Source organism: Aythya ferina (genome assembly GCF_964211825.1).
Source record: "Aythya ferina genome assembly, chromosome: 10".
Classification (NCBI taxonomy): domain Eukaryota; kingdom Metazoa; phylum Chordata; class Aves; order Anseriformes; family Anatidae; genus Aythya; species Aythya ferina.
In genome coordinates, this window is record NC_140306.1 from 16,039,838 (window position 1) to 16,060,548 (window position 20,711).

The 20,711-nt window shown below is 45.3% G+C and overlaps 2 protein-coding genes across 7 annotated transcripts in view; both read left to right on the forward strand.

The window, feature by feature from the left end:
* Positions 1-8,321, forward strand: part of NOL8 (nucleolar protein 8) — a 50,509-nt gene extending 42,188 nt beyond the window's left edge. For all 4 annotated transcript variants that reach the window (XR_014696564.1, XR_014696565.1, XR_014696566.1 and 1 more), the window contains 2 exons: positions 4,973-5,060; positions 7,680-8,321. The gene's annotated coding sequence lies outside the window, so the exon portion shown is untranslated. The remainder of the gene's footprint in view (positions 1-4,972; positions 5,061-7,679) is intronic.
* An 8,271-nt stretch (positions 8,322-16,592) lies between these two features.
* Positions 16,593-20,711, forward strand: part of IARS1 (isoleucyl-tRNA synthetase 1) — a 101,887-nt gene continuing 97,768 nt past the window's right edge. Inside the window, exons 1-3 of one of the 3 annotated variants that reach the window (XM_084531474.1) lie at positions 16,593-16,676; positions 18,663-18,752; positions 20,584-20,703. In XM_084531474.1, the coding sequence (XP_084387600.1) occupies positions 20,585-20,703 (119 nt within the window). In that variant the 5' untranslated portion in view covers positions 16,593-16,676; positions 18,663-18,752; position 20,584. Of the gene's footprint in view, positions 16,677-16,825; positions 18,300-18,662; positions 18,753-20,583; positions 20,704-20,711 lie in introns of those variants that run through there. The other 2 variants (XM_084531472.1, XM_084531473.1) reach the window with 2 other exon arrangements.

A 20,711-nucleotide genomic window follows, 5' to 3' on the forward strand; every position in this document is an offset into this window, starting at 1 on the left:
AGCATACACATAGCTTCTGTGCTGAAAAGAGATTGACATCCAAATGAGATTTTAGCAATTTTTCCTATAGATAGTAGGTATGAAAGCAAGGTATAGATAAGAGAGAGTTGTCCAATTATGGGTCTTTGAACATGGTCTGCATTAGAGGTGATACCCCAGACTTTACTGTCCAGACTAGCATACCTGAAAACATGGGATTCTGACCTGTGGTACATGGTCATGCATGTCAAATTTGTTGCAATTTATTAGCTAACTGATTGTAGTGTTAATGGCAAAATCTTTATGTTGATGCTTTCTAAGCACAGTCCTTTTGTAGTCTTGTACAGAATTTGTAGGAGGGAGGGTGTACAAAAGAGTTGTGCAGTGAATGAGCAGCGAGACTGGTGCTTCCGCACGGAGTTGGCTGTCATGAACATCCCCGAGCAATAGTTTTAACACGTGCAGCATTTGCATTCAATATGTCTGGGAGCATTGAATGCTTACATGAGAGACACAGCAACTGTGACAGATGCACAAAAGCTCTGCTGCATGTCAAAAATACCAGTTCCTGTGCAAACACCATGCAGTTAGACAAGTGTTGCTTCTCCCTGTGATGTTCATGATCAAAACACGTGAATGCATTGTGCAGCGCAAGCCTGACTAAGGCCAGTACTTTCAGGATTGGCAAGTTTTACTGGCATGAAAGATCTCTTCACAGCCAGCATATGCTGAGCACAGACTTCGCTTCTCATTTGTATGGAAACACTGGGTATTTCTATTGTTTATGGACTGTACTGCAGAGCTCTTCAGGGCTGTTGGAAGCTTAGAGAGCTGGAGAAAACAGGAAATTAACCTTAAGCCTATCCAGAGCAGCAAGCAGAAAATGGGTTTTAGTTTGTTTACTCTCTCACCAGAAATAAAATACTACTTGTTCTTCAAACATTAGCCTGGCCTAAGTTTTAATACATTCTCTAGGCAAGTTTTTCTGATATCCAGAAGTGCTTTTCAAAGCAAGTAATCCAGGCTACTACAAGGACAGGAACTGTGGATTTTGAATAATGGGGAAGTGGAAATAATCCAGGATATGTTAGGAGTCTGATTCAGAAATAAACAGTTGATAGAAAGTTAAAGCAGAAGAGCAACTGAGAACATTGACTTCCTAATGCTTTGGGGAAGTTAAACAGCTCAGGTGAAGCATAACTGAATAGGTAAAACTCTCTGTTGTGTCTGAGCAGCTGAACCTCCTTCCTCTACTCCTCCTGGGTCTGTGTCCTGCCTTCCCTTTTTCACCATTACATCACAGAAGAAAAATGAGATCGCATCTGTTGAGTCTGTTGTACGGTAAAACTCTACTGCATGAGCTATCATTTTGTCACAGTCACACACACACAAAACTACAGAAACCCAACACTCCTTGGACAGGCTGATGGCTGAAAAGTCCAAAGCGGAAAAGTGAAGATGAGCAAGTGGAAAATGTGCAGGTTGCTTCAGGAAGAGAAGCAGCGAGTCATGTGCTTCAGCAGCAGCCAAGCTCCGTGAAGGAAGGCCTTCCAAAGGGCAGTCGGTCCGGTCAGCAGTGAGAGGGGGTGTTTTCAAAAACCTACCAAACATTAACAAATCCAGTCATTCATGTGAAGGCAGAGGTGTTAACTGGTGGATAGCACTTAGCTCTTCTTACATTTTGTAAGTAAAACAGTAGATATTGGTACGAATCCTCACTGTAACACGTGTACCAGCAAGAGCAACAGTTTCTAGACCCTGGTGCAGTTCCTCCCCGTGTCAGGCTCAGTGCCCTACTCCTGTAACTGAGCTTTGTTCAGTGTGTTCATGCCTGCAGTGGCTGAATGCTGACTCCCTGCTTCTCAAGCACCCGTTGTGCTGAAGGGACTCAGGGAGTGCCAGCTCTGCGTAGCTCGCTGAGTGACATTTGGGAGCGTGCTTTTAGTAAGATCAGGGCTGCTGGGCAGAATCTGTCTCCCTTATCCACCTTTTTACAGCACAGACAATTAATTTACGATGTACACAAGCCAAATTAGTAATCAAAGCTGGAACGACTTAATCTAACTCTGCCTGAGGTAGCTGGAGTGGCACTGGCTCATTGCGGCTCGTTGTTTCCACCCTGGCCATAAAAAGAAAGGGTTGAAAAAAAAAAAAAAAGGTAAAAGAAAGGGTTAAAAAAAGCTGTTAGAGAGAGGGTGCTGGGAGCTGGCCTGGGGGTGGGATCTCCGAGGCAGCCAGGCTAGGATAGGAAGCTTACGCTATGGCTTTTATTAAGTTTGAATTCAAAAATAGCTGAAAGCCAAGCCCCCCCCCCCCCCCCCCCCCGCTCTGATTAGAAGCCAGCTTTTTTTTTTTTTCTTTTTCTTTTTCTTTTTTTCCTCCTGTCTTCCCTATGCGAACTGCATTGTTTCTTGCTGTCATTTTAACTATGTAAGGTTGAAGTTGCCTTTTAGCAGAGGCGATACTTGTTGTTCCCCTTTTCCCCTCTTTCTGCCTGCGCTGAAGGCCTGAGGGTGTCAGCGGGCCTGTGGCCAGAGCTGGCGGCCCACGGGGAGCCGGCGGCCGGGTCCTAGTGCCGCGCTGCCGCCGCCTTCCCTCCTCTCAGGCGGCGAGAGTTAGAACCCCAGGCTCCTCGAAATAACACCCAACAGGCTAGGAAACACTCCTACAATCCATAAAAATCAGGTCACCTCCTAGAATCAGCTTCTAAGCAGTTTTCTAAAAGGAGAGGCTGTAGAAGCCTTGTGTTCGTGTTGCAAGGTGTAGCTTCCCTAAGAGAGGATTGTTTCTGACCTGAACTTGAGCTACGATACACGCAGGCAACTCTGGGACAAGTATTTGCTTTGTGAGGTGTTTACAGGTGAACAAAATCTGTGCCATGCAAGTATTGCCATTAGCTGCCTAAAGCTTATTTGTCTGCCCGCAGCAGTGGGTAGCGCACGGACCTACCATTTGAGAAGTGTTTACAGCAGTTTTTGTTCCAAATTCTGTTCTTCCACAGATAATGGAAACTGTTACGCATTTACGGTATGATTTGGAGAGCTCATATGTTAATGTGTAAAACCTTTTACTTATCTTGGTTTTGGCCACTTTACAAAAGCAAAGTGGAGAGAGCGGTAGTTTAAAGATTGATAGGGTTAGAGATGATCTACCTGTATTTGCAAAATTGATTTGTGGAGATTTCTTCTGTAATTGTGGCTAGTATCACCGTCTAGTAGGTTGGCCATCGTAAACTAATATGAATACAAGCTTGTTAATCTAATAGATGTTGTTATAACTAAAGAATCTGTTTTATGACAGGATTTTGGGTTAGAGACACTTCTGAGAGGAGCATAGTATTGGCTGAGCAGGTTTACTGAAAGTAGTCACACAGAGAAATCTAACTCTGTTTTCCTTTCATGTAACACTACTTCATAATAAAGCTGTTACTTTTGTCTGGTTTTGTATTTCCTGAATATGGGAGCAATAACATTACACGATGAAAAATAAGAAGTAGTGACTGATGGGTTGGAAATGTAATGTAAATACAGCTTTATTATAAAAAGAAAAAAATAAATGTCAGAAGTTAATATTCTTTGGGAAAACATGACTCTGCACTCCTGTTTGTTTCTACAGTCTTCAAGAGTTTACAGGTAGTGACTGACAGACCCAATGGTAAGGCAGAAAAATGCTGTGCAAATTCTCTCCCAGTTAACACATTTTTCCTGATCCATGTCAAATATCAGGAGAAGTTTGGAGGAATAAATGTAGAAGATGGAGAGCTCTCAATGTGAAGGGGCAAACTCAGTCCTAACAAGTGCAGACACAGCTCCTACTAGCTCTGCTAGAGCTGCGTTCATGTCAAAGCTGAATTAGGTCCAAAATGTTATTGTGTGGCTGTGGTAGCACTAGTGTAGACCTGCCTTGCATATAGTTAGGCTATGAGACAGTGCTAAAACTTTTCTGTCCTAAGTAGCTGTGTAAAAGTGAGTAATTGTTAATAGTGGCCTTAGACTAGTTCCATATTTTTAAAAAAATATTGCTTGTTTTTAATGCTTCCTGTATGAAGTATCTGAAGGATGGTAAAGAAATCACAAAACAGTAGAACAAGGTGGATATAAATTGAAACTAGGAGGTGAACGACTTAAAAAAAAGCACTTTACACAACCGATTACTTTCCTTGCCCCAGGAGGAGAGTGTTAGGGCAGATTGTATCAGCTGGTTCAAAAAGGGATTAGACAATTCATGACAGATCCCCACATTAACAGCAACAGCATGACAATAGTAAATGTTTAGGGAATAATAGGAAGTAAACAGAAAGCAGCCACACGTGTGCTTTCCTCTGGACAACTTCTCCTATTGTTGCTCTTGAAGGTCAAGTATTGAGCTGGATGGACCAATAATGTATTCCTAATATTTGTAATCATAACTATCTTCAGATTTTTGTGTGTATGTTGAAAATGGCACGTTCCTGTTACTGCTGAAGTCAGCAAGTTGATAATAACCTCCATAAAATGTGGAAGTGAAGCAAGCTTTTGTTATGATGACCACCATCTCTTAGGGTTGTACTGAGACCAAGTTTTGGTGTGTAGGAACTGAAAGGACAAGATAAAGGAAGATGTGGAGGAAAGGGAAGAAACAAGTGAAAGAAAGGGGGAATGGGATGGTAGTGGAAAGCTGGAGAAGGTTGATTTGAAAGCAAATGGAGTAATAGGCACTTAAGAATTCATCTTCAGGAAACAGAGATAAAAGGAATCTTTTCTGATCACTAGTGAAAAGGTTTGCTCATGGTTTTTAAGACTGGATTTGTATGCCTAAAATATGATACGTAGAAGCCTGACAATTTTCCCTTGAAAGCTATGGACTCCTTGTAGGCCAAAAAAAAAAAAAAAGATAGCAATTTTTTATCTGTGCTTGTAAAGTTTAACGCTATACTTTAATACAAAATATAGAATAATATCATTTGTTCAAATGTTTAGAAGGATATATATTTATACATCTTTTTCTTTTCTAGTCTTCTGTTAAGGATCATGTTGTTGCTGCATGTGTCTTGTTATCTGTCTTGTGTTATAAAAGCCAGGAGAGAAGAAGAGATCTCAAAGGTAGGACATAGCAATCATGTTCTGAAAAGGGAAAATTAGAAAGACTGATGCTGTATTAAAGAAAGCAATGTGATCTCAACCTTTCAGAGTTCACAGAAGACATCCCCCCCCCCCCCCCCATATCCCTTCCTCCCCAGTCTGTTTGTTCCATGGAGACCTCAGTAGGAGTTCATCCATTATAAAACACCAGATTTAATTCTCTGTTTCTCTTCTGTCCCTTTTCTGTCATCAGTAAGGAATAAACCCATGATACAAAATTGTGATAAAAATACTGAAAATAATTCAGTCGGCTGCCAGGTGTAAACCTAGTGGAAAAGAAGCTTCACTCATCTTGCTCTTTAAAGTAATAAATTTTAGCTGGAACAATGACATGTACTGCATTTCTTCCCCAGGATGACACTGTAGTATTACGACTGTAATACAGTAGGAAATGTCACCCTCTTTGAGGCTTGTCAAATCATTATATGATGTTTTTTTTGGTCTATATTGTATATTAATACTAGAACATAGTAGTAATTTTATTTTTTATCTTGCTTTCTCACATCTGGAAGCAAGTGCTTGCTGTTTGTTTACAATTTGATGACTACTTTTACATTTTCACATAAAAACTGGTAAATCTAACTTGACGCATTCAGTTAACCACAGGAAATTTTTCACTTTGCAAACATTGCAACATTTTAGATATTCCTTCCTTCCTTCCTGATGCTGAACCCAAGTTGTCTTTCTTTTGAAATTACATTTGCTTTTTCTGTAGAGACGTGTGGTTAGCAGTCATTACATTAACAAGGTGAGACATTTAACTCATTGCAATCGATATGTGTTAAAATTAATTTACAAATCAAATACCCTCTTATACAACTTAGATTACTCCATTGTAACCAAAAGAAGGTGCAAGACATTTCAAGTGGAAGTCACTTGTAATTTTACAAGACAAAATGCAGAGACTAAGTTTTTAGATAGTAAATTTTTAGATAATATCAGTGAGTCATGTAGAAGAATTGATTAGAAAGTCTGTGAGAGGAGGTGCAACCCTTGCAGTAATTCTGTGCAATTCCCAGGATTGACTAGTGTGAGAAGTAGATGATCAGGCTAAAATTATTTGGTCCAGGAAGAGACAACTTAGGTTGTGCCAGAGGTTACAAAGTCATTAGGGAGACCGATAAATGCTAGCTGTTCAGCACCTTTTCGTGCAAAAGAAGTTTGGAGATGTTGCATAATAGAAAGCAGCACATGCACTTGTTGCAATACATTGTAGATCTGTGAAGGTTATTTCCCGAAGGATATTAAAGGTCTACATGTGTGAGAGAATGATGAGGTATGTGGAATACACTGAGGACTGCTAAATGCAGGGAACCACATCAGACTTGGAAGGTTCCCCAAAATGAAAATAGCTGCCATTTGGAAGAGCATTTAGAGAGAGTGTTGTGTATTTCCCAAAAACTTTTCTGTAGTTCCTGTATTACACAGATACTGTTCCATTAGCACACGGGAAAGTTTGCATTCTTTGTAGACATGACCTCTCCCCTGCTCTGTCCATGTCTGTATTGGGTATCCCGTGGAAACAAATGACATAAACACAGGAGCTGAAGAATCTTCTCTCCAACATTTCCCATGTTACTGTAGCAGTGGCACAAGAGGTATTCAGGAAGGGCATGGAAGCAGCTCTGGCTTTGGAAGTAGCACAGCTTTGTCAGTATGGTACTGCTTTTTGGGCTAGTAAGGGCCAGGAATGAAATGACAGTTTATTTGCGGAGAGAAAAAGGATTGAGCAAGATAAGTAGGAAATGCTGGTCTAGGCAGGTCTCAGTGATAGTAACAAAGAGAAAAACTCGACTTTGTGCCTTTCACTTGGCAGCAGATAGCACTGCTGCACTGATTTGGTACAGACGAATGGCAATTCAGATGTTTACCACTGACTTGAATCTTGCAAAACCCACCGAAATAGCAAAATCAGCATATTACTATGATATCTTGGGGCCTGCTACTCTTACTGAAATGAGGCTCATTGATTCAATTTCCAGCTGGACTGAGCTCTCAAGCGGATTGCATGGGGATCCTGGAAGGACAGCACTTCTGTAGTACTTTGCTGATTGAAACGCATCGTGCTTCTTAACCTGACTGAGAGATGCTCAGTAATGCCAGGAGGAGGCTTTTGAATTTTTTTTCCTCTCCTATCTTGGCAGAAGTCACTGCCTTATGTGTAAAAGGACAGTTCTGGAGCTTGGAATTTTAATTATTTTTGAATCAACTTTTGGTTAAATTGTTGCTATTAAAGTATTTATCTAGTGGAAAAGACATGCAACTGGCTGGGAGTAACGCTGTTGCACAGCTTGTTTATTGATTTATTTCAGTTTAAATCTGTTGCTTCTAGTTAGTGGGTTTCTTTTCCTGAAGTAACACTAGGACAACAGGTGAAAATGGAATAATATCATAGAAGAAGTTTTTATTCCAACACAGTGGTGGTGTTCTGAATTGCCTAAAACATTTAATATTTTTCTCTACAAAATTTCATTATAAGGGGTTTGTTAATATTAAAGATAATAAGAAACGCAAAAGTATGTGTTACACTTTAGAAGAAAGTTTCTCTTTGTGTGATATTTTACTTTTCTTGTTTCACAGGAAAAAGTAGTGTCTTGTAGCTGGATATGATGTAGCAGCAGTATGACCACAAGTGAAGAAGTAGACAATTAAGGTAGCTTCAATCTTACCATCTCCAAGAGATGTTATTTTTATCTGTTCTTTTAATTTCTACAGATGATGAGGCATGGCTACATTCCACAATTATAAATGAACAGAATGGTTGTATTGCATGTATTTGCATAGCAAAGGCTGTAGTAAATCAGACTGTAAATAATAAAAATCTGGGTTCACATTTAACAAATTATTTGTACACGATGGATTAAGTATAACATCAGTTTTGTTAAACGCCTTTGCATCGAGCTCTCAGTTTGCTTCTCAGGATGCAAGGCTGTATGCAGGTTGACATGGAACTATCTGAATTATGTGCAATCCTTTGAAACCACAGATTCTTCTGTAAGAGAAACTGTCAAGGATGATTCCCCAAAACGTACCCTTTGTATTTAATTTTCTGCAAGCCACAAAAGTCTTATAACAGCTTATGACTGCCTGTACAAAATAAGTAAAGCATCAAAGTCTACAGTGTGTGACAGGATGGGTACTGCCATGTCTTTGCTTCTTTCAAGAGCTAGAATTTCTTAGAATGTACTTATGGTGAAATACATCATGAATTTTATCACCAAAGTAGCACCACACTTTGTAGTACTTTATTCTTCTCCAGAATGTGAAATATTTATAATTCCCTAAATCATAGAAGAACTTGTGTCTAGGTGCTGGACTTCTTTCCCACTTTCCTGAAGGTGTGTGTATCTTAGTTTGTTAAACATTATCACAGAATCACAGAATCACAGAATTTGCTAGGTTGGAAGAGACCTCAAGGTCATCGAGTCCAACCTCCAACCTAACGCTAACAGCCCTCCACTAAACCATATCCCTAAGCTCTACATCTAAATGTCTTTTGAAGACTTCCAAGGATGGTGACTCCACCACTTCCCTGGGCAGCCTGTTCCAGTGCCTCACAACCCTTTCAGTGAAGAAGTTCTTCCTAACATCTAGCCTAAAACTCCCCTGGCTCAACTTAAACCCATTCCCCCTCGTCCTGTCACCAGGCACGTGGGAGAACAGGCCAACCCCCACCTCGCTACAGCCTCCCTTGAGGTACCTAAAAAGAGCGATAAGGTCGCCCCTGAGCCTCCTCTTCTCCAGGCTGAACAAGCCCAGCTCCCTCAGCCGCTCCTCGTAGGACTTGTTCTCCAGGCCCCTCACCAGCTTCGTCGCCCTTCTCTGCACCCGCTCAAGCACCTCGATGTCCTTCTTGTAGCGAGGGGCCCAAAACTGAACACAGTACTCGAGGTGCGGCCTCACCAGAGCTGAGTACAGGGGGACGATCACCTCCCTAGCCCTGCTGGTCACGCTGTTCCTAATACAAGCCAGGATGCCGTTGGCCTTCTTGGCCACCTGAGCACACTGCTGGCTCATATTCAGCCGACTGTCCACCATCACTCCCAGGTCCTTCTCTGCCTGGCAGCTTTCCAACCATTCCTCTCCCAGCCTGTAGCTCTGCTTGGGGTTATTGCGCCCCAGGTGCAGGACCCGGCACTTGGCCTTGTTAAACTTCATGCAGTTGACCTCAGCCCATCGGTCCAGCCTATCCAGATCCTCCTGCAGAGCTTTCCTACCCTCAAGCAGATCGACACACGCACCTAACTTGGTGTCATCTGCGAACTTACTGAGTTATGTTCTTAACTGAGTTGAGAACATTATTCTGTTTAATCCTGTTCTTATTGCCTTTGTAGGACTAAAAAGATTTCCTTGAGGTGGCTTTAAGTTTGGATGACTGTTGAGTCTAAGGTGTGGTTTGCAATTCTTTGCTTTTTTTTTTTTTTTTTTTTTTTTATCTTGTTCATGATTATCCACTTAGTTTTTGCTTGCTTGTTTGTTTGTTTTTTATACTAAAACTTCAGTATATTTAATTTCTACTGTAGATATGGAGCCAAAGTAAGAAAACATGTTTTCAGAGGCTCTATAGAAAGGTAGAATACCATATAATCATCTCATGCACACTAGCATAACTATATGCACAGGGAAAGTGATAGGGAACTATAAGGGGAAAGAAGAAGGGGATTTAAAGAAGGGTAGGAATCAGTAAATCTGGCAAAGTAGTACTGTATATATAACCATTTGGCTTGTAAACTAATGCCGCTCTAGTTTGTATTTATTTTGGTATGTGTGTGGAAACAAAGATAGGAAATTCACAGGAGTATCTCAGTAAATAACCAAGATACTATATTGGGTATTAAAAGAAAATTGTCTCTGATTCTTTGAAAATATCACCTGTAGAGTGATGTGAAAATGCAGAGTCTTTACAAAATTGTGCATATGTTTTCGTGATTTTTTTTTTTTTAATATATATATATATTTCTGCATGTTGAAAAAGAATCTTCTGATACAGCAAAAGGAAAATTAGGTCAAATGTGAATTTTGTTAGCATCAGTTTTGTCTTGAAAAGAACACAAAAGCTAAGAAATTATAACTAGAGACATTTGAATGTTATTAAAACGTGACAGCAAAGCAGGCACTTGTAACAGTTCAAAATCAATTCCATTTTATCACCCCACTTTGAATTGAACATCCTCAGATCTGTTACAAATGTGTTGCTGGAGATGAGGGGAGTGACTGATGACCATTTTCTTCCAATCATGGTTAATTATTTTTCTAGTGAATGAGATTGAAAGCCTCACAGGTATTGTGCAGTATCACCTGTTCCTCAACAAAAAGTAGCACTTTTGTCATGCTAGAGATTTCAAACAGATATACAGCTGTACAAACTGCTGATCTATATGCTCAACAAGACGTGCTGAAATTTTAATACTGTGTAATAAAAAAGAAATTCTGTCTCCTTCATAATATTATTAAGCTCTTTTTTCTCTAGGTAAGTTTCACCAAATCTTGTCCTGTGTGTTAATTGATAGAAATAAATTAAACGAGTTGCAACAGAACCCTTTGTGTTGTGTCAGCATAGCCTCTGTGTATTTAGTCTTTCCTCCCATTTGCCTTGGACTTCCAAGTAGTTCATACATATTTTAAGAGAATTCCAACCGTACTCAACAAAAATCCAATGATTAACTGACTTGATATACACGGTGAACACATTATCGTTCTGTTTATAATAAAATTTCTTTAGATTTGTAAAGCTCACCTGTATGAGGAGTGTGGCTATAAAGAAATCTGGTAAAGCTATTTAAAAATGAAAATTAGGTGGAAATGTTTATAAAAATGTTGGTGTTTTTACAATATTATACTTAGTGTTTTATGGATGTGGTAAAACATTTATGGTGTAATTTTCAGCACAAGCATGTATTTTCCACCTGACAATACTTCCCATTACCTTTCTTTCTACAAATGTTTGTGTTCAGTATGTCATTGTCATACAATCTGATAGATGACAGTGCCAATCAAGTCAGTCTTATCAAAGCAAAATGTACCTCAAGTAGGCTATGACAATTCAAATATGAGGATTCAAAATATGAGGTGAATTCAGCTCAAAGATGATGTTGATCAGTTTGAAAACCATCCCTGTATTTTTGTGATCTGCTTCGGCACCTGTGTATATGAGTCAGATTTGAGACAGTGGCACAAGAAATACTTAGAAGCAGATGAGCACATGTAAAACTTGCAGTTGTGAAGTTTGGGAAGATGAGTGAGTTTGTTGGCCAGTGGTTTGATAATTCATCTTCTGAAGTAAGAGCTTTTGGTTTCTTTTCCCAGCTTTGATGTCGACTACCTTTGTTGTGAATTTCAGCTTTGTAAAGTGCTTTCACACTTAGTAGTAAGGTGTTATTTGTGGTTGCATCCATTACAAGGCAGGCACTTCCCAAACACATAAATTCAAATAATAAAAATTTCATAATTCAAATGATAAAGGAAGAAAACAAGAAAATGTACGAACAAACCAGATCTAAGTAATATAAGTAACACAATGGCAAAAGGTCTAGAAATTAAGAGAACATGGGGCTTGCTAGAAAGACGAGGGAAACTGGGTAAAGTGCAGTAAGGAAGTGAACATGTGAGTGTGGAGATGAAGGGCAATACACGAGAACTCCCCACTGAACACGTCGGCATTGTTTTTGCTTGGTACGTGGTTAAATACATGGATGCTGTGGCTCTGCATAGACTCAAAAGAGAAAGGGAGAACTTTTCTCTCTTTGCCTCCTTCCACCACGCTATACTACCATGACTGCTGACAAACAGACTGCAGTGGCATCTGCTCTCATGCTGAGTAGGGCACTGCAGCCTGTGTTGGTGGCAGGCAGTGGAGAAGGACACTGGGAGGAGGAGGAAGGCAAGGTGCCCTGATACATTTTTGGGGCTTGAACACGAAGAAATTGTTCATGGCAAATTGCTCTGTCTGGTGGGGAGAACATAGGGCTTGCTTTCAAAATACAAGGCACCTCTATAATATACCAGCAGCACTACAGAATGCAGGCCAAGTTTCAGGTAAGGATTCCGAAGTGAGTTCTTGTCATACTCGTTCAAATAGCAAGGTTTTTTGGGGAGGAGGAGCAACGAAACATATTCAAGCCATTAAATTAGCGTGTTACTACAGATCTAGATTCATTAATAAAATACAAGCTTCCTGGAGACCAAATCTGTGTAGTTTCTTTGGCTGTGAACTATGGTTTAATTTACCTGAGAGGTTGTCTTACACCTCTTCCCTAGAATGACTTACCATTGAGTAAAATTCCAAAGATAGGTGTGATTTGCATATAAGCCTATTGTTGCCAGTAAGAGTTATGTTTTGCATATAAGGAATTGTATTGACTGAAGTTTATATGTACAGTCCTGTGAAAAATAGCCATAAACTATATGGTTATTTCCAGATAAAATAAGCATTATCATTCATGTAATGTGTTGAACAGCTTCCTTTGCTAAGGAGGATGAAGAAAATGGTGTCTTTGGACACTGTATTTCACAGGATCATAACTGAAGATTTTGAAATCTCAAACATTTTGCCTGAAAATAGAGTTTTGATTGTAAAGATAAGGATTAATTTTTGTCTGTGTCTTTAATTGCAAAGGGCAGTATCTGCAAATGCACCGACATTCTGGCTTAGGTTTGTTTTGACATACAAGCTCTGATTTCACAGGCATGCATGAGAGGAGGGGGATAGGGGGATAGCTCATTTTCCCAGCTCTATGCCCTGCATACATCACATCTTTATGTGGTGGAAAAAAAACGAGACCTGTTACAGGCCTCAGGGAGCTGAAGTGAAAAGGAGACGCACTGAAAAAATGATTCGGAGACAGACATGGTTGCTGCTCCCAGGGTCCTATAGCTGTGCTGGAAGTGGGTTAAATTTAAAAGAACAGCCCCTGCTCGATGGGACCCAGGGCTCACCTGGCCTTGCGTTCTGGTGGGCACAGGCAAGACTGCCTAGGGAGGTTGAGAGCAAGCAGCCACTGCCCCAGTCTGCTCTGTTCCTACTCCTTCAGCACCTGGGGGTGGGTTCTGTCCCCTGTTTGTGGATGTACAGATAATTCAGCTAAACTTGTTCCAGACCAGCAGATACAATTTGCCCCTGTGCTAACAAGTTTCAGGAATGTGTTACCTGTTGTGTAACGTACTGTAACTGTTTCAAGCCAGTCTCTTACTAGTTTGAATTCATGACCCCTTCCCAAGAACATTCTCCTCCTCAGGGATTTCACAAGATTTGTGTTTACCTTAGCCCCTACCTTCACAGTATGTATGAAAAAAATTAATCCTAACCTTAAAAAAAAAATTAAAAAATTAAAAAAACTTAATCCTGGAGAGCTTTGGCCAGGTGGTAAGCATCCACCTTTTGGGTGCTTGGCATCTATGTTTTTAGGTGTTCAGAGGCCCTTTAAGTATATTTCTAGACACTTCTCCTTCTGCTGTGGTTGGTAAAATAGGAATAAAACCCCGCTGTCATAAATGTAAAGCAGGCATGAAAACGCTGCAATTACAGTAGAAAAATGGCACAGTGGTGCAATCAGTAGCTTGTGTCCAAAGTGCCTCTCTGCCTTGATTGCCTTCCTTAGAAGGAGAGGAATTGTAAATAGCTGTAGAATCGATGGTTTGTGTTTACCTTCACTGCTGTGCACGTATTGAGCTATCTTGCCTGCCCACTGGGCTCCCAGGGATTGGAGCAACTTCGGCGAGGTGAGGAAAGTCCCCTCTGGCGCTGGGATTGTTTGATTTCTTTGGTTTCCTGGTTCTGCTGCTCCCCGCCCCTGGCCTTCCCCCCCTCCACACCCCCCAACCTCTGCCTGCCTCTCCCCTGCCCTCCCCACTGCCCACCCCGGGAGCCCCCGGCGCATGAAGCATTGCTGGCAGCCTGCTTGCCTCCAGAAAAGTTCCTTTTATTTACATGGGGGCTGCCCCCGCTCATACACACTCGCTCATTTATAAAAGCGGCCGACCCCCCTGGCAAAAACGCAAGGGGGTGACCGAGGAATATACGCGACCCACACAGCGCGGGGAAAGCCGCCCGCGGGGGGCTCAGGCGATCCGGCTGCAGAACTCATCGAAGTCCCTCTCCATGAAGAGCTCGCTCTCAATCACATCGTCCTCGGAGGGGAAGTACTGCTGGCTCTCCTCCTGCGGGGGACCCCAGCCCGGAGCCGGAGGCGACCTCGCAGCCGGGCCGCAGGTGCGGGTGTCCTCCACGGCGTCCATCAGCGCCCCGCGGGCGTTCTCCAGCACCCCCAGGTAGGAGTCCATGTCCAGCGGGTCCATCTCGCAGTCCGACCCGCCGCTCTCGGTGCCCACCGAGTCGGAGCGCAGGTGCATGAGCTGATACTTCTCCCGCATCAGGAACTGGTTGGTGTTGCGAGGGGCCCGCATGCCGGGCGCCCTCCTGCCCAGCACGTTGACGGGCCGCAGGGAGAGCAGCACTCGCGGCCGGCCGGGCCGGTGGCAGCGCCGAAAGGGGCGGCAGTGCTGCTGCTGCTGCTGCCAGTGCTGGCAGGGGCCGTGCGGGCGCCCGCCCAGCAGCTTCCTCGCCCCGCGGGGCCACCGCGAGCGGCTGCCGCCCCGCCGCGGCTCGCAGCCCTTGGGCGGCGCGGGGCAGGCGCCGGGCGGCAGCGCCGAGCCGCGGGCGGGACCCCCCCAGGGGGGGCGCCGGGCTCTGCCGCCGCTCACCGCCGGCTGCGCGCCTCGCACCATGGCCGCCCCGGCCCCTCACATGCTCCTCGCCCCGCCGAGCGCGCCCGGCGCCGCCGCCGCTTCTCCTCCCGCTTCTCCCCGGGCTGTGCCGCCGGTGGCCGAGCGCCCCGCTGCTGCTGCTGCTGCCGCTGCTGCTGCCGCGTCCCCGCCGGCGGGGGCCTCCGCGGGCGCCTCTACCTCTTGACGATCCGCTCCGTTTTTTTCTTGAGCGGAGCCCGTCTGCAGCGCATAGCCTGGCTGAGCGGCTGCGGGCTGCGGGGCAGCTTGACCGGCTCCAAGCCGCCGCCGCGGTGAGATGGCCTCGCCCACACCCCCAGCCGGCCGCTACCGGGCTGTCAGCGCTCCGCCAGGGGCCGGCGGGCCGGGGCCGGGAGGGGAGCGACGAGGGACGGCTGCGGGGAGGGCGCTGAGCCGCAGGCGCTGCACGCCACCGTCGCCGCCCGCCGCCCCACGCCGACTAACAGCGGGGACGCACACACCCCCTATTTATACTCTCTGGCGCGGTCCAACTGCTGCCGGGCCGCGGGGGGGCAGTGCTGGGGGAGGCACTCGGCTGCTCCTCAACCAGCCTGTCCTCTGCAAATCTCCACCTGTGGGCCCGGCAGCAACACTGAGCTCTTCTCCGGGATCGGCCCTGCCGGGCTCTGCACTGATGCCTGCAGGGTTAGTCCCGGGACCTCCCCTCCAGCCCACCCCCGCGCGGCGCCTGTTGGTTTGGCCCAACTCTCGGGGAGCGTTGTTTTGCTCCTCTCCTATTCACAAACACCTTTTGCGCTCAGTTCTTTGCGCAAGCGCCCTCGCCCTCTCCTCCGTTGCAGTGGTCTTACGTAAAGTGCCTAAGCCGCCCGTGAGGTGCGGGCAGGCGAAATGGCTGCGGCGGGGGAAGGGGCGGCCGGGCCCGTGAGGGGCCGCTGGAAGCCGCGGAGCTCGGCGGCCGTGCCCTCGGCTGCCCCCCGCCCCTTGAGCTCCTGACGGGGGCCGCCGATCCAAAATGGTGCCCGCGCCCCAGCGGGGGCCGACTTCGCCTTCCCCGGGCGCCGTGACGGGCCCGTGGGGCCCAGGGCTCCGCCTCGCCCCTCAGCAGGGGGAGCGCGGTGCCGCCGCCTTTGCCCCTGGAGGCGTGGGCCGGGAGCGCCCAGGCCTGGCTGAGACCCAGGCCCGGCCTTCCCTCAGCGCGCCCCCGGGGGGGAGCTGGGGCTGCCCCTGTGAAGGCTCTCGGGGGGTTCGCTTCTTCCCTCCCAGCTGAGTTTGCTGCTTTGTGAGGAACGGGCGCGGAGACCTTCGCTTTCAGTCTGGGGATGGGCCCAGTTACGCAGAGCCCCGATACCTCTGCTACAAATCTCCCCGGGCTTTCAATTTCCCCATTTTTCCCTTATTTTTTGACCCACAGTGCAGCTCCCGCACTACTACGTACCACCGCCTTCCCTTTTCTGCCCATCTTTGGGATAAAATTACTCGTGAAGGAGCTTGCTGTGACCCGAATGCTTTCAGTTACGGGCACCACACGGGTAAGGCCAGCAGGCTGGTGTACGTTCGGTTTATTGTTACACTTGTGAAGGACAGAGAAGCACAAAATAGGGGGAAAACGATAAGAACCTGGACGTGGCAACAGCAGAACCGACGCTGCCAACATCTTTCTATATTTCAAGGCCGCATTTTTAAACAACGCCCTAAATCCTCCTCAGCAACACGGGAACCCCTCCGCCTCCCCCCGATACCGCCCCTCCCTGCCGGGCCGTGCCGGGGCGGGGCGGGGCTGGGCGGCACCAACGGCAGGCGGCCTTGTTGGGCGGCGCGCCCATTGGCTGCGTGCGCCGCGTGCGCCCGGCGCCGCTTCCTGCCATGCGGCCCGAGGTGAGCGGCGGGGCCCGGCCCGGGGCCTGGGGGCGCTGCCGGGGCTGGGCTGGGGGGGGGGGGGGGGGGCGCGGCGGGGCTCGGGGCACCTGTGGCAGGGCTGTGGTGCCCCTGTGGTGCCCCTGTGGTGCCCCTGTGGTGCCCCTGTGGTGCCTCGCTGCGGGTGGGCGGCGGCTCCTGAGCCGGCTGCAGCTCAGGCGCCCCCGGGGTGACGCTGTGGGAGCGCAGCCCCGGCTGGAGCTGAGCCCTGCGGGTGGGCTCGGCCCGCCCGGCCCTGCTGGGTCGGCGCAGCCTGCGGGGTAACCCGGGGTTTGGCTCTGTGTGGCTGCAGCGTTCGCGAATTCAGCTGCCGGTAGCTTCTGATCGATGAAATGGGTCGTTCGGAGCCATTCCCAAATAATGCAGGTTTTGTTTGCACAGCGAAGGCTTCTAGGCTTTTAGTGGAGGTAGTGTGGAGGCACCAAACATTGCTGAAGAGAGCGTGGGTGCAGCAATGGGGGCTCTCTCTGGGGTGCTTCACAGACGGGCTTCTGTCTAAACAGAGCGTTAGTGTATGGATCAGGTCGCCCTGTCAGTGCTCTTCTAATCGGCTTTTCAGCATGAAGAGAAGCAGGACTGGATGAGCTGTAGCCCATCTTGGCCGGTGTTTCAGCCTGAGTGACAGGCTCACATGAGTTCACTTCATGCAATTTGCCTAATCCATCCTCAGGTGTCGGGCTCAGCTCGCGTAGGCTTCATTTAACTTTGAAGGAATTAGAAATTGGCGCTTCTCAGTTTCCCAGATTTAATTTTCTGATCTGATCCCTTTAGGAGGTATTTTCTCAGCAAGAAAAGTGTAATTCATCAGTTTCATTACCCATCAGATAGCTGAGTTGAACCAGGTTGTTATCAGCATGTCCTGAAGAAGGTGAAAACATCAGTTTTCTGTTACCATCAAGCACAGAACTCGTGTGATGGAAACTGCTTTTCATTCCTTTCTGATGTAATTTCGCCAGCTAATTGCAGCAGAGATTAAGGAGAGTGGCCAATAGGGTGGTAACTTGATGTCCTTTTGAGGCAGAAAAAAAAAGTTGCTCCAAATAGGAGCGTGTTCTTGTATTTCCAGCTGTGCGGGGGTCTATGTGAAGTGCTAGTTGGAATAGAACACTATTACTCAGTTTTAAAAAGTTTTAAAGGTAGTTGAATGGGATTTATTTTTTTCTCCACCTGTTCTGAGGTCGTTGGTTAGTGTTGCAGTTTTGTTCTGTATGTGAGGCATAACAACTTGCTGGCAAAGGATTCTCAGCAGCAACATTCGGTCTGTAGCTCAGCATTCTGCTCCCAGGCAGCCAGCTTTTCATTTTAAACTTCCATTTCTGGGAAGGATGGAGAGAACGGTTATATTGATTAACAGATGATCAGTTCACAAGTTTGTTATCCCAGAAATTACCTTGCTTTGAATATCACAACTTAAAAAGACAGGAAACGAGAGGGTCTAATTCCGTGTGAATGTAAAGTAACGCGTTCTTTAAGTCTGGGGCAGGCATTTGTAGATGGAGAAAGGGGGCCTCTAGTCTGTGGAGGGAAGGAAGGTCATGCACAAGTCTACACAATAGTTTGTGGAAGAAGGTGGTTGGAACAGAGGTAAGAGACGGATCATAAGCCTCAGAAGGTTGGGAGACTGCTTATATAGGATGCTGTGTGTTCATTTCATTTAACTGCCTGTCACAGTATCTGACGTGTGCTTTTAGTTCGTGAGTTCTTAGTTTTCCAAGCAACGAAATCAGTAATGTTTTGAAATAAACTTTGTGCTGATTATCAGTCCATACCTGTTGTATGTTGTCAAGTTCATGTCTGAAATCTTGGTTCACACGTAGTAGGATTTTTACTGATTCTTTCTTGAGTAATTAAATATTTGCTATTGATTTTAATACCCCCAAAACCATATTCTAACTTGCTTTTATGGTTTTAATATTTGTTTTTTTTTTTTTTTTCTTTTCCTTCTAGATAAGAAGCTCAGCAGAAGTTTGAGACTGCTGTAGTACAATCTTTGAAATTTGATGCCTTTCCTATTGAATGTTACTATCTTGTAGAAAAGTGAGTGTCCTTTAATTCCTCAGTGGTGCATTGCCTTAACCCTGAGTTTTTTTTCTCAGCAGAAAATGAACAAAGAAACAAGAATACAAAAAAAATGCCTACCACCAACAAACAAACAAAAAACGAGAAAACAACGACCAACCCTTGTGCTTACTAATCTGTATGTAAATTTGGCGTCTTGCTTGAAAGTGGTGTGTCATTGAGCACCTCCCCTATGAAGACAGGCTGAGGGAGCTGGGATTGTTCAGCGTGGAGGAGAGAAGGCTCAGGGGGAGACCTTATAACAACTTTCCAATACCTAAAGGGGGCCTATGAGATGGCTGGGGAGGGATTCTGTCAGGGGGTGTACTGATAGGACAAGGGCTAACAGCTTTGAACTGAGAGAGGGTAGATTTAGATGAGATATAAGGAAGAAATTCTTCACTCAGAGGGCGGTGAGGCCCTGGCCCAGGCTGCCCAGAGGAACTGTGGCTGCCCCATCCCTGGCAGTGCCCAAGGCCAGGCTGGATGGGGCTGGGGGCAGTGTGGGCTGGGGGCAGGGGGCCCTGCCCACGGCGAGGGTTGGGACGGGGTGGGCTTTGGGGTCCCTTCATGCTTTGGATATGCTGAATTATTCATGCATCAGTGTGTGAACTGATGTTTTTCCTGAACACTGAAGTCTTAATTTAACTTGTTGCTCAGCTGAGACGTACATGAGTTTTGAATTGGGTTTGTCTTTTAAGTCAATCTGTCTAAAATTGTGTCCTGTAACTAGGAAAAAAATGTGTGGTAGTGACTAACTTGCATATTAACTATCATCAGTATTTTTTTTCCCCCTAATTTTGACTTAATAAACTTCACTTGTACTGTTGGGAGGTGCGTGTATAAGTTTGTGGCCTGTGGTTGCTGGACACTGGTTTGTGTGTGCAGTGCGCCAGTTGGTAGAAAGGGGCCAAAAGTGATACTGTGACTTACGCATGGAATCTGTGATACGTGAGCAGCTTCCATAGCCCGGTCACAGTTACAGACCGAACCTTTAATATGTATTTAATTTACTAGATTACGGGGTGTTGACAGCTGGGCCAGTTCTCAAAACCTGTATGGTTATCACTCAACTTTACTGGTGGAGCTTGATGCAAGTAAAATCTGCAGATCCTCTGGAAGTTAAAACTTTTAGAGGATGCACAGCAGAGGTCCTGGAGCTTTGTCCTTAGCTGTTTGTTCAAATTCTTCTCCCCGTGTTCATCTTCTGTTGTCACGTGTTTCAGTGATGCCATGTGAAGTCTAAGCTCATTTTAGGTGTTCCTGAGAATGATGGACTAAGGAGAAAAAGGACGGTATAAGTCTTTGAAAACATAAATGCTAGGAATAGATGTACAGTGAAAAGTAGCTTCCTTTTAACTGATTTATTTAGTTCCTGTACTAGTTCAAAAATTGATGCGAAAGGCCAGTTTGGACATGAAAATGAAAAATTTTGAACAACAAAAAAAAGGGGGGAAAAAAAAACCAACCAAACCCAACAAAAAAAAAAACTGCAGCCAAAAATAATTCACCCTGTGACTGTTTTCTATGGAAGCAAAAAGAAAAGCATATTACAGAAATGACTAGTTTAGTGAGTGGAGAACGCTTTTCCTGTTACAAAACCGTGGTGTTAATCTATCAAAATTATTATTATTGTTTATTATTATTTAGAATATAGAGCTTGCTTTCATGTTGATGCTGAGTCAGTCTCTTTGGAAAAACAAAGATGTGGCATGTTGATTCGGATTTGCAAAATAGCTGCATTTGAGGTCATTTTTTCTTTCACTTCTGTTAAATGTGTGTTTTCTTTGCTTGGTTCTTGCTGGGAAAGAATGGTTCAACAAGTTCCAGAAAACATCTCTTTCCCAAATGAGGAAGAGAAGATACTGGAGCTCTGGAAAAAACTGAATTGTTTCCAGGAATGCCTAAAGCAGTCGAAGAATAGACCTAGGTAAGAAT